General features: G+C 39.0%; 1 protein-coding gene across 1 annotated transcript in view; it reads right to left on the reverse strand.

Annotated features, from left to right (window-relative positions):
- cntnap2a (contactin associated protein 2a) overlaps positions 1–14828 on the reverse strand; it is a 573759-nt gene that overhangs the window by 290207 nt on the left and 268724 nt on the right. Inside the window, exon 8 of the mRNA XM_079806533.1 lies at positions 12635–12893. Coding sequence (XP_079662659.1) covers positions 12635–12893 — 259 coding nt within the window. The remainder of the gene's footprint in view (positions 1–12634; positions 12894–14828) is intronic.

Genomic DNA, 14828 nt, shown 5'->3' on the forward strand with positions numbered 1-14828 from the left:
ATACTGTACACTACACTGTGATGATGCACAAGGTTTTCTATTGATGCATTTCTTCTTTTATTTTAACCACTTGATTTCTTTTTCTGCTATGAAACTAAAGGAAGTTGACTTTCATGGACGCTCACCAATGAATAAAAGCCTCTATTACGCATAGAAACATGCAGTTCTCTAAACTAAATTTGAAAAGGGAATGAAAGAGCAGACCTAATAAAACGTTGTGAACATCCAAGAAACAAAAAAGATAAAATGTGGCATACAATAATTTGTACATGTTTCCATTTAATATTCTTGCTCTTAAAGGTCCCATGGCATGAAATTTTCATTTTATGAGGTATTTCAACATTAATATGAGTTCCCCTAGCCTGAATATTGTCCCCAAGTGGATAGAAATGTTGATCGGTGTAAAACCGAGTTCTGGCTGTCTTTCTCTGCCTTTGAGAAAATGACAGGCCAGACTAGCCAATCCTGAAGTCTCCTGGTTTGACGTCCAAGCAGGAACGATTACCTCCCTTTCCTCCGCCCAGAGAATCTGTCACGCCCATGCAAACGCTCGAGAGATCATGGGTTGTGAACGAGTGAATGCTGGCAGTTTCTCAGTGTTTGGATGTACAAATGAAAACAGAAGTCTTTTTTCAGTTCCTTCTGATCTGTGATCAGTGATTTCTTATGTGTAGCTAATTATTTATTATTCGTGCACACACTGCGGCTTCTCTCTCTCCCGACAGAACAGTGTTTTCTATCTTGTGAGTCAGTGTTTTTGTACGTCCTCGTCGCGTCTATCCGTTCTTAAATGTGCATACAGTCGGGAGTTTCTGCTTAAAGGGTTAGTTCACCCAAAAATGAAAATTCTGTCATTAATTACTCACCCTCATGTCGTTGGACACCCGTAAGACCTCCGTTCATATTCGGAACACAAATGAAGATATTTTAGTTGACAGCTGATGGCTGAGAAAGGCTTCAGATAGGCCTCCATTTGCATTCAGTACATTGACACTTCCAAGATCCATGAAAGGCACTTAAAACGTCGTTACAAAGTCCATCTCAGCACAGTGACTCTACAATAATTTTACGATGCGACGACAATAGTTTTTGTGCGCAAAAAAAAAATCAAAATAACACCTTTATCCAACTTGTTCTCGACTTCCGTGTATGCCTCCACGACGCATGCGCGAGAATATGACGCAGATCCGGCGTTCGGACATATGACCCAGAAGCGATTTGTTTACGAGCAGAGGAAGACGCGCATGTCTAAGCTGTTGGATTCTACATTGATCGTGCTTTAGGTCTCGGCGTAGTGCTCAAAATGGGGCTTAAGTGTGTATTTCATGGATTCCCGAACGCCGGCGCTACGTCATATTCTCGCGCATGCGTCGTGGAGGCACACACGGAAGTCGAGAGCAAGTTGGATAAAGGTGTTATTTTGATTTTTTTTTGCGCACAAAAACTATTGTCGTCGGATCGTAAAATTATTGTAGAGCCACTGTGGTGAGATGGACTTTGTAACGACGTTTTAAGTGCCTTTCATGGATATTGGAAGTGTCAATGTACTGAATGCAAATGGAGGCCTGTCTGATGCTGCGTTCACACCAAACGCGAATAGAGCGTCTGGCGCGAGTGATTTCAATGTTAAGTCAATGGAAAGGCGTGTTGACACGCGTCTGGAGGTCTCGCGGCGCGGAAGGCGTGTTTCGCGCGGTGCGAAGGACGCGAATCCGCCTCATTCGCGCGTCCAATTCGCGCCATTCTTGAGCGTCTTGCGCGAAACGCGCGTTACACGCGAATGGTGCTTTTGTGCATTCACGCGTTTGAAGCGAATTCGCGTCTGACGCCCGAGTTGAAAAATTTGAACTTTGGCGTCAATTCGCGCCGTGTTAACCAATCAGGAGCCTGCTCGCTGCGGTCACGTGGTAAAGTGACGTGATGAGAAACCCTGCATAAATTAAAAATAGTACTATTGTGTCACAGAATGTAGTTTTAAGACTTTTTCAGGTGAGAATGTGGTTGTTTAAAGCTCAGATCTGTGGTTTATTCATAAAGAGAGCGCCTATTTAAAAAAATTATCTTGTGTTTTTGGAGTTGTGAGATCCAGGCAAACACCGGGCAATCACCGCTCATAACCCCGCCGAGAGCAGCCTTTCCTCGGCCAGTCCTTCTGCCGTCTGCCGCTGGCTCTGATGTCCTGTAGTGGTTTGTCTTGTGTTGATCTAATGGCCGATCTTTGCTCTCATGAATCTATAATTTGTTGTCTGCCTAATCGTTTTGACTGAGGGTAAAGAGAAGTTTCATAACTTTATATTTTAAGGATATTTAAATATAAATGTAGTGAAGATAATGTAGGAGTTGCCTGGACCACATTTGTGTGGCTATTAATGCTTAATATATATGTTTAATGAATATGAAAAGAGGCAGAGTGGTGTTTTATGACATTTCTCCTGGAGTGCCTTGACGCGCGTCAATTTCGCTTCAAACGCTCGATTTCTACACGCGTCCAATTCTCTGCGGACGCGCGAATGCATTCAAAATGTTCGCGCGTGAAACTAGACGCGGTAGACGCGATTTTGACGCTCAATTCGCGTTTGGTGTGAACGCAGCATGAAGCCTTTCTCAGCCATCAGCTTTCAACTAAAATATCTTCATTTGTGTTCCGAATATGAACGGAGGTCTGACGGGTGTCCAACGACATGAGGGTTTGTAATTAATGACAGAATTTTCATTTTTGGGTGAACTAACCCTTTAACATCGGCAGAGCCACATCTTTAGAGATAAACCTCACGCACGCTGAAGCTCGGCCTTCAACATCCCCGACCCCCAGTACTGCATCTGGCCCACAGCGGAGGCACCAAACGCGGCCAGAGATTAAGCAGAAGGGGGGTAAGCGTGAGGGTATCCGGCTAGGCTAGCCAGCTTTCCCCACAATAAACTGGATTACATTCGATTACTGCTGTTGTGTCTTTGTTTGCGCTGTGTAAGTTACTCAATGCGCGTCACTGACGCTTTTCATGTAATTGGAACATATCTAGAAATAATGCTTTAATCAAACTTACTAACTCGTTCATCTCGCTGTAATGGTACATTGCATGTGTTACAAAGTTGGTAGAATAATGATGAAGACGGACTCGGCGTGACTGGGACTCGGCGTGATTCAGAACTCTCAGATACAAACACAATAAACTCGCGCTGACAGACAGCGCTCTCACAACTCAGTAGTTACTATAAATAACTTTGTTAGCAATCGCTCCGTCTCCGTGATGTCCGGTTCGCGAACGAATCATTCTTTTGAATCGGTTCTTTTTAGTGAACCAAACCAGTTCACCAAATCGGACTGAATCGTTCTAAACGTCAGCGCTGATCCATAATTTACTAAAGTTACTAACTTTCTGACATGAGTGACAGCCCCTCCGACTAGAAATAAACTGAGACATGCTGAGAGAACTGATGAGAAGTGAACTCAGGTCCATCCGTCTCTCTGGCAGCAGCTCGTGCGTCGTAGACCTCGTTAAACCACGCCCCCTCCGCTCATTTCAAATGCAAAGATGTCAGCCAATCACAACAGTGGGCGTTTTTACTGAAGTCTCACAGCAGACACGCCTCTTGAAACAGGACAGTCAGCCACAGGGCAAACAGCAGTATAGACAAAATGCCATTTATTTCTAAATTATGACATTTTATGATGTAAAAATCATACTAACAATATAAGTACACCTCAGGAAACACTATAAAATAATAGAAAAATGCCATGCCATGGGACCTTTAAGGTTGGTAAATGCTTAAGATGCAAAACCGTTTTTCAGCATAATGTGAAATATGTAATTTCTTAATTTTTTTTTTAATTAAAAAAATAGCATATGCCGTTCAAAAGTTTGGGGTCGGTAAGATTTTTTATTCATGTTTTTGAAAGAAGTTTCCTATGCTTACCAAAGCTGCATTATTAAAATAAAAAATACAGTAAAACGGTAATATTGTTAAATATTTTTACAATTTAAATTTTTTTTTAAAGGTCCCATGGCATGAAATTATCATTTTATGAGGTTTTATAACAATAAAGGGTTAGTTCACCCAAAAATGAAAATTCTGTCATTAATAACTTACCCTCATGTCGTTCGACACCCGTAAGGCCTCCTTTCATCTTCGGAACACAATTGAAGATATTTTAGTTGAAATCCGATAGCTCAGAAAGGCCTATTGGCACAATGCACTTTACACCCTAACGACCCATAAAAGGTACTAAAGACGTCGTTACAAAGTCCATCTCACTACAGTGGTTCTACAATAACTTTATGGAGTGACGAGGATAGTTTTCGTGTGCAAAAAAGCCTAAATAACGACTTATATAGTGATGACCTATTTCAAAACAATGCATCATGAAGCTTCGACGCGTTATGAATCAGTGAGTCGATTCAGCGGTTTGGATCACCAAAGTCACGTGATTTCAGCAGTTTGGCGGTTTGACACGCGATCTGAATCATGATTCGACTCGCTGATTCATAACGCTTCGAAGCTTCATGATGCAGTGTTTTGAAATCGGTCATCACTATATAAGTCGTTCTTTAGGGTTTTTTTCCACGCAAAAACTATTCTCGTCGCTTCATAAAGTTATTGTGGAACCACTGTAGTGAGATGGACTTTGTAACAATGTCTTTAGTACCTTTTATGGGTCTTGGAGTGTACAGTGCATTGTGCCAATGGAGGCCTTTCTGAGCCATCGGATTTCAACTAAAATATCTTAATTTGTGTTCCGAAGATGAACAGAGGTCTTACGGGTGTCGAACGACATGATGTTAAGTAATTAATGACAGAATTTTCATTTTTGGGTGAACTAACCTTTAATATAAGTTCCCCTAGCCTGTATATGGTCCCCAGGTGGCTAGAAATTTTGATGGGTGTAAACCGAGTTCTGGGTGTCCTGCTCTGCCTTTGAGAAAATGAAAGCTCAGATGAGCCGGTCTGGAATCTTCCCTGTATGTCGTCATACTGGTAATGGTTACCTCCCCTTTCTCTGCTTTGCCCGTCCAGAGAATTTGGAGAAAATGAATAAAGTTCAACATATAAGCCTACACTATCAATGAAGTGGGGTCTACGTTTTTTATTGGTTTTATTTTGATAAACATGACAATATAACATTGCGACTACATGAAAGGAGGTTTTACTGTTATAAAAAACTGATTTGTGCACATTAGTGGAGCTGAAGGTTTAAGAATAAACATGAAACACACATGATTGCTGTCATGCGGTGAATCTGGCCAATCGTGGAACACCTCTGTGTCGTCATCAGAGTTCGTGTAGCTTCGTGCAGCCGCTCTAGAGAAACTGCACCGGCTGTATTAGCCGACTTCTCTCGAATCACTCTCGTGGCACTTTGTTGACCTACGTCACCGTCACGTGGCGTCGGCAATACCTCAAGTCGGACAAAATTTCTAACCGGCATGCACTTCTTCAAGTCAGCAGCCGATCGGTTGCCGCATCGCTGAGTGAAGCCGAACAAGCCTGTTGTCATTGGTTGATTTAGTCATGTGTTCTTGGTTCAGTTCTGCCATTGGTTCATTGTCTGCATTGTTCACAGGTGTCCCTTGTCCAGTCATTAGTCTCAGTGTATTTAAGCCCTCATGTTTGCCATGTGTCCTTGTCGAGTATTGTTTCCTGTAAACCACTGTTGGTGAGTTCTTCGTTCATGGTCAAGTCTGTTTATCTTCAAGTCTGTTTCAAGTCAAGTCAACGTTTGTTTTGTATCAGTTCATGTTCTGTTCACTTTGGATTTGTAAATAAAACTGCACTTGGGTTCATCACTTCAACTTGCCTCCAGTGGAATTAATGTTACAATAATGTAACACTAGCCAATGGATGACAGAAAAAAAGTGGTACTGCATTACTTGTGTTACATATTTTTTTATGTTTTAAACTGGAAAAAATTTATTGTGTCCGTTAATGCGCTAACGTTGAGCTGAAAGTACTATATTCTTGCTAAAAGCTGAAAGCATAATCAAAATATTTAATAAAAGAACACAAGATGCAGGGGATGTGTGGTGCAATTCTGTAGAAATCGGCACAACTCAATGTCATTTCACTGTGGTCATAAATAGCAAGTAATGAACCCACATGTCCGTTCACCTTAACTTTGTTGGTGGAGCTGAAAGTTCAATATTGAATAGGAATACACTGCAATAATGGAGATCCCCCAAGGGAATCATGGGGCAAACACTATACCTTACTATGATTATAATGTTATATTGTCCCAGTTTATGAGCTTGCTAAATTGCCTTCCGCCTGGATTGAAAAGCCTCTCAAATTACCTCAGCTGGGCAAATATTAAGACCGAAGCACAGAGTCAACTCAAATTCATAAGCGCTAGAGGGCTTCATAAATTTCAAAGAAAACAGATTCACTTAAACAAGCGGGATCAATATATGATAGAATACTAGTGAGAGAGGAATGGAGAGAGGCAATTGGAAGTTCTTTCAGTCTTCAGAGTTCACATGCCTTGAAGGTATCAGACCTTGGCTGGAGCCACGGAAAGAGCCACAGCTGAATGCATATAAGGAACAAAACAAACGCCACCGAGCATGACAATCTGAAGGTTTTTTTTCCAAATTATCCCATTAACACAATGGAACAGGTCTGTGATCGGTGCGATTCATCAAACTGTCAGCAACATGACTTGTCAGTGTTGTTCTTACAGGCTTACATTTCATGAGTGGAAAATCACTGGCAATTTTCAGTCGCCCTGTCAATTTCGGTTGTAATTGAACATGCAGCAAAGCTCCGAATACCTATTAGTTTAGCTTAGAGGGTATAACGGCACTAACGATTAAAAGGAAAACAAATGTGTAAAGGAACCCTACTTTAAACCAAGCCACACCACCGACATCGGAGCATTAGCATTCTAACGATAAAGATTTAATATCCATTTCCTGACAGTATCATTATGATGATTAACAATTTTGCTGTAAACAGCAGAGTTTGACTAACTCCACCTGGGTCCATTAGGAAATAAGTGGAAAACAAACAAAAGCAAACATATTTTCACTCGATTCCCCATGCTTAATTGGAGAACATCTCAAAAGTTGTGTCATTCTCTTGACAACTGTGCACTTGATTACCATGGCAACAACCTTGCTGTAATACAACCTAATTATGACTAATTATCTGTTACTGAGGGAAGCAATCAGTACTCGCCATTGGCTCCGTAGAGATGATGATTAAATGATGAAAAACACTAACAAACTTACCAGCACAAGATGTCGATACAATCATGATCATTCTCGTTTGAACAGAAAATGAGGCTTAAATATATTGGTTCTCCAAGGCTGTTAATGAGAGATTCAATTCTAAAAAAAACATGTCAGATATGTTTTGCATGAATCATCTTGAATAATTTAGATTCAGTGGGGAAGTTCTAATCCCTAACATGGTACCATTCCCACATATTACAAACAGATTCGCCACACTGAGTCACTCATGTCAATTAACTTAACATGTCAGCCATTAATCTTCAGTGCTTAAAGAAAAAGATGATGAAAACTCAATGCATTTAAATCAGTAGTTTGAAAATGCACTGAATTGGTGAAATGATAAGTAAAAGTAAGAAGATGGCAATTACACAAGTTTCCCCTCTGGAATTTGACTTAACTGCTGCCTATTAGCAAGACTACGCTCATTTACGGCACTATCAGACTCCTCATCCACATTTCCAAAGCCAATTTGCAGCTCAAGACAAGCAGAATGGACCTTTAACCTGGACAAGAAGAGGATGGAGCCAGCAGTCAAACGGGCTGAGGCGTAAATGTGAAAAAATATTCACACGTACAGATGAAAAATTACTATATGACCTTACTAGCCTGGATGATGTCTGGATCATTCTCCTATCCTACATCATTATGGGAAGGATAGCTTTATGTCCGGGAGCACTTGATGTTAGTTATTACCGGAACCAAATATTTTCCTACTTTTGCTGATGGGGACAAAGTATCGTACTAAAATACAGTTTCCTGTAGTACTTACTCAATGGTGCCACACTATTGAATCTACCGCATAAAACTGAGATTCTCTTTTGTTTCTTTTTAGTGAATCAAACGCGTACAGAGCAATCAGAGTAGCCTGACTCCCAAATGAATTACTCTTATGAACACTTCTCTTCATTTAATCAAAAACATTCAGTCCAATCAATGTACTCTCATTCCTGAATTAATAACTCTTATGAACAGTTCCTTTTAGTTAATCAAAAACATACAGGTCAACAGGCCTGGGTAGTAATTGATTACACGAAATCTGAATTACGTAATCAGATTCCAAAAATTAAGTATTTGTAATTGGATTATATTACGTTTTAAAATACTCATATTCAGACCCTAGTTACTTTTTTATTGCTTACGTTATTCTCACAATGGCAGTCAAATATAATTAATTGATTCTCCCTACTCTCTATCTATTAAATGTTCCTTTCTAAAATGCCTACTGCTTGTATACATTCAGAAGGTCTTCCAGGTTTGTGGAAGTGCACACACAGATCAGCGACTAGTCATTTGACTATCACTACAAACTGAGACCTACACAGCATTCGATCACTGGATTTACAGAAATGATTTCACTTATAACAAGTGTTTTCTCAACATTGCATATCTAATTAACTTATGATTAACACATTAATTATTATTTGATATAGTAAGTTATTTAACCATATATTAATGTCTTTAGAAGGCTTTTGTCTTTCGAACACATTCAAATTGACAAATTCACGTCATTTCATATTTACATGCAATGCAGATATTCCCCATTTTTTATATCAGCTAAAATTTATTTTACCTAATATATTTACTTGAAGCTCCCCCTGAGATTTTGATTTGTAAGTTAGGTAAATAATTCTCAATCAAGTCAATAAAAATAATAACAATAATAAATAATAAAGTTCTCTGATGTAGGTTCATGGTCACATTACATGCAGGTAAACAAAAATTGTAATTACTTAATAGCTTTTCATTACTCTCACAAACCCCTGCAGTTCCATCACAAACCCCAGTTATGTCAGGACCACTATCGTCAAAGATGATTGACAATTGCATATAGTTTAGATTGACGGTATGATTCTGTTCTGGGCAAGAACTTCCTGCGCATCCATGCAGTCTAGCATAGATGAGAGCAGGGAGAGCAGCAATAATCCCCCTTAGGGTAAACAGAACAGAACCAACATAATGTATTGCAGATATAATTTTAATGTACAACATAATTTAGGAATGTAGTCTGATTCAAGGGGAATCGGAATGAGTTCCAGAGAAATGCAATAGCTGCTGATAATACTGAAGGAGCTTATACAGTATATGTATGCTGTGATAGACATTGCATTCCTATAGGTAGCCGTAGATCAGCTGACAATCAGCTGATGCAAGCTTGACTAACGGGACCTGCCAGAACTAACGCTATGCTTGATTCTAGGAAACCCTGACATAATGTTATATTTAATGCACTATTATCACATGTTGTTGATAATAAAAAATATTCTATTTTTATATCAATATGGTACAAGATTATTCTACTCAAATCAATGTGATAAACAAGTTAGGTCAAAAGTAATCTAAAAGTAATCCAACAGTAGTCAGATTATATTACTTTAAATATGTAATGTAATGGATTACGTTACTAACTACAATTTTTGTCATGTAATTTGTAATCAGTAACCGGTTACAATTTGTAAGTGATCTACCCAGCTCTGCAGGTCAATCAGTAGCTGTGTGGCATAACAAAGAATGCAGATAGTCTCCCGCATATTGATAAGAGAGAGAAAATGAAAGAAGAATGAAAGACAGAAAGAGAGAAAATTGATGGGTGAGAGACAGCCTGTTTCCACCTGGTATTAAGATGCGTTTTTTGAACTTGTGAACTGATTACAAGTGACAAGTGGACAGCCAAGATGCATTACCATTACACCTGGTATTATCTTGCGTTTCAAATACATTTCCTGTGACCACTTGCATGGATTCATGGGGACCCTCGACTCTTTTTTTCGTCACACTCACTTTAACTTTCGGCGCACGAATACTATTGAATTAACCCGAGTTAGGCAGCTTGTGCGAATTAATATAATAGTAGCCTATAATATAATTTGTTATACATTATTATGGTCCCGGGGAGTTGTGTCATTTCCCAGAAATGTGTTTTTGCAGGATGGGATGTTTGAGACTGTCCCAATTTGGAGGCTCCAAATGCAGCCCATAAATGCGCCCTATGCAAATGATGCTTATGAACAATTCCCTACAGTGAATCAAAAGCATACAGAGAAATTATGTATAGTTAAGGATGCACATGATACATTTTGACAGTAATGTTTTAAGTTTTAGTTCCGTTTTATAAGTTTTTTAAATATACTGTAGCTGTATCTTCTACAGTTATGGCCATTATTTTTTAGTCACAACGTTAAATTCACAACGTTTGAGTAAACATATTTGCATAGATTTATAAATAATGTGTTTATTATGAAATAGAATTGGGTTGATAAATATTTATTCCTTAAATGTACTAAAAGAATCATTAATAAGACATTAATGAACCGACACTAATGGCTGCCTTTTTGGTTTAACAAACATTGTTCAACTAGCAGTTGACAGAAAATGTTCAGGTGTTGTAGAATTTTACGCTTTAAGGATTAGTAATTCATTGCAGCATTTCCATAAACCATATCAACCATTTATGAAGAAAGATTGATCATGAATGCTCTCAATTCAACATCTACACCCCAGAACTAAGGTATTCAAGAAGCATGACTAAGGCAATCATTTATTAATTTGTCAAGGTAATATTTCTTCAGCTAACGATTCTCTGCAGAAGGAGGAAAAAAAAAATCAAAGATCTTAAAACTACACTCAATTTGCATTCTAATACCTCATGTCAGATTAACAGGAAACCCCTCCAATGCAACCACACGTATAAACCTGTCTAAAATTATATCGACAGATGCATTAGGGTTCGAATATGGAATCTTAAAGAATATGAGTGGCTTTCATTGAAAATGAAGATCATGTGTGGTCGAGTCATATGATTCGTTGATATTCAATAAAAAAAAAAGGAATAATTCCAAATGGGGAAAAAATGATCTATGATCTATTAGACATATGAGCTTAACCTGACTAATTATAGTTCTAACGTTGCCTTAGTACTTTGCTCTGTGGTACAGAAGAATAAGTGACACCCCATATAAATTCTTCTATTGATAAAGTCCACAATTGATCCAGTAAATCCAATAACATGCTGAAGTCTGAAACAAGATCGAAATTTCAGATCCTGTAGACCTATTAGCTTAGGTCAAACACAACATTAATCTCACAGCTGTCACTGAGCATGACTTGCTATGCATGGAACTTCATCAAGTTATTACCTGACTCTTCCATGCTGGAGTTCAATGTGGAGTCAATTTGCTTTTCTTAAAAGAGATAAAGGATTCCATAGAGGCGGAGCCCAATTAGCCTTGAGGTTAACAATGTAAGAATAACTACCCTTTCTCCTAATGGCCTATTAGCACAGGAGTTTGGTGAGTGTGTCCAGAATGTCTTTGGACTAATGCTCTTCTTTAGACTGACAAAGACACATCTTACGTCAACAAAAAGGAAAATTGTATTAAGATGAAGACTAGCATCTTTAAAATCTCAACTGTTTCTTCCAGACAGTGACTCGAGATTTCAATATGAACTTCAATATGAACTAATTTCTCATCCAATTCTTCCTAGACCAAGGGCCTTATCATACACCCGGTGCAATACGACGTTTTTTGCTAGTTTCAGCCCGACGCAGTTCTCATTTTCACGTCCAGCTCCACATTGTTTAAGTAGCAAATGCACTCACACCCATCTGTTCGCCCATGGGCATGCAGGTCTGAAAACGAGGTGTGTTCAGGCGTGTTGTTGGCGCATTGCTATTTTGAGGAAACTGAAAACGACTGCGCCATTGACCAACAAAACCTGGTCTAAAGTACTTTTTTGTATTTTTTGTGTTATTCAAAGCTGTTAGTATTCTGGTTAAATTCTGGTTAGTAATGTGCGCCTATAGGTGGGTACACAAACACTATCTATCTATCTATCTATCTATCTATCTATCTATCTATCTATCTATCTATCTATCTATCTATCTATCTATCTATCTATCTATCTATCTATCTATCTATCTATCTATCTATCTATCTATCTTCCTCTCCACACTGATATGGAACGGCCTTTCTGTCCTTTTGGAATCAAATTGTAATGTATACAATGAAGTCCTGTTATTTTCCATTCTTGTTTCCCATTCTTGTTTCCAAAGTTATAGAATTAAATGCATTGTGTATGCAAATTCACAAACCTGGACAAAGGACAAACCTGGGCTGCGTTTCCCAAAAGCATCTACGATCAACTTTTAGGTTTACAATGCTTTTGGGAAACGCAGCCTTGAGCATTAAAGTTTATCTCTGGGATATGATGCAACGTTATTATAGCTACTACAACTGGTGCTGATTGATCATAATAGTATTTAAACATTGAAAATTGAAACATTAAGTAATTTATCAACTAGGTGCTACAATGCTAGAAAAACAACAGTTTAAAAAAAGAGGCTGATGAAATCTTATGAGATCTCTACGTAACAGCCACTGTGTCTGTGTGGGCGAAGAATGTCAGCTCACCTGATGCAATGTCCACGCGCATGTTTTTCTGCAGGGTGACGTTAATGTGCGCTGTGACTTTTCCATCGTTTAGAGCCAATTCCAGCATTCCATCTGCCAAGGAGCTGAACAGGAGCAGGCCGCTGGGGTTCCAGGAACGGAACTGGAATCCAACAGACACCATATTGTGGTCCCTCCTCCCCGGCAGCTGCAGAAAGCTTGTACCATTGAAGAAGACCGGGAATGTGTGTGTGTCCACGCAGGAGAATGTCAGGTTGCGCTGAAAATAAGGCAGGATAAAAAACACTTAAAAACCATTTATGTACAGTTGTTTACAGTGTACACCTACTGAGATGGTTAAACTAATTATCCTGGTCCGTTTTGAGGGTTTTAAAGGGGTGTTAGAAGTTTTAGACCATCTTAAACCAGGTAAGACTATCAAAGAACCTTGGGTCGGCTTATACACAACACACTGTATAATGTATTTCTCAAATTCGCCATATTTAATACACTTACAAAGCTGCAAAATAAAGTGACTAGAAAATAAATCTGCGTCTGAAATGGTTGAGGACCTTTCATGTGGAACATGGGCTTAAAGAAAGATCTCTCAAAGTGCTGCTACAGCATGTTCCCAACCACACCGTCGATTTGGAAAAGGGGTGCATGGAAGCAACGACGAGGGCTTTTATTCATAACTCTCCAGCTCTACGTCCTTCTAAATGCTAATTTTGAGGCACCAAATGCACTTCAGTCTTATTTCAAATATAGAGAACTTAATCAGTCTCATCACAATGAAATAGAAAAGTGCACTCAGCCTTTCTCAGCGCTTCATAAGAGAACCTCCGCCCATGTGATGTGTTTTATCAACCTTGAATGTAATCCTTCAGACATGAATAATAATTCCGAGCCCGTCTATGGTGGACACATATCAAATTTGCAAAGGAGGAGAACTGTGCTATTTTCACGCTATTAAAGAGATAGTTCAACCAAAAATGAAAATTCTGTCATCATTTACTCATCCTCATCTGGTTCCAAACCTGTATGACTTAATTTCTTCTGTGGAACACAAAAGAGGATATTTTGGAAAATGTCTCAGTGTTTTTTGTCCATATAATTTAAATAAATGGGGTCCATGTTGTTTTGGACCTTTACTTTTTGTGCAGAGAAGGAAAGTCATACAGGTTTAGAACAACATGAGAGTGAGTGATGACAATTGTGACCCTGGACCACAAAACCAGTCATAAGGGTAATTTCTTTTTTATTGAGATGTATACGTATAAATAAGCTTTACATTGATGTATGGACGTTTGTTAGGATAGGACAATATTTGGTCGAGATACAGCTATTTGAAAATCTGGAATCTGAGTGTTATGAAAACAAATGACACCTATTAAAGGTGGGGTAGGTAACAATGATCTAAAACACTTTTGTCTAAATTTGTTTAAACTTTCTTTATATGTCAATACATAATTAAAATTTAAGTAATCTGAAAAAGAGAGTATAAAAATCGAGTGACTCTAGACTTTTTAATCTGCAATAAACACCGCTCATTATTTTCGTTCGGGCCGAAACAAGTGATTGGCTTGGGCGACTGTCACTCTCTCTCGCTACCATGGCTACCGCCGCTTTTGCTCCAGGATCTGCCCATATGCGCGCGCCCCAGTGTTGCCAAGTCGGCTACTTCAAACACTGTTGCCGCGGGCTGTTTTTCATGTCCGCGGGTTGAAGCGACCCCAATTATGTGATATTTTGCCCCGGGATTTGCGAATTTTAGCAGGCAGCCCTACCAAAAAGACACATATTTTACCCCCCAAAAACGATTGGGCTTGTTTTGGGCTAGTTTTGAGTAGCAATTGGGCGGATTTTGTTGTGAAAACCTGGCAACCCTGGCGCCCCCGTTTGATTTGAGTTCAAGAGGCTGTGTTTCTGCTCGACAGGTAATCTTTCATTTTGATTATACATTTTTTTGGTTTATGTTTTCATGAAGCATGTCTCACTAGCACACGTAGCTGCCTAATATAGCTAACATAACATTACTTAGCATAAAGTTACAATGTTATACACTTAGCGGACCATTAGTAGAGATGATAAATACTCAATATGCTTAGCTCAAGTTGATCGCTGTCGTGTTGAATTTCGCAAAATGTAACTTTAGATAACAAAATGCATGTGTAAAAGCTAGTACACCGCATAGTGGAGTATTTTATCCCACCGG

Source organism: Gobio gobio (genome assembly GCF_949357685.1).
Source record: "Gobio gobio genome assembly, chromosome: 23".
NCBI lineage: Eukaryota > Metazoa > Chordata > Actinopteri > Cypriniformes > Gobionidae > Gobio > Gobio gobio.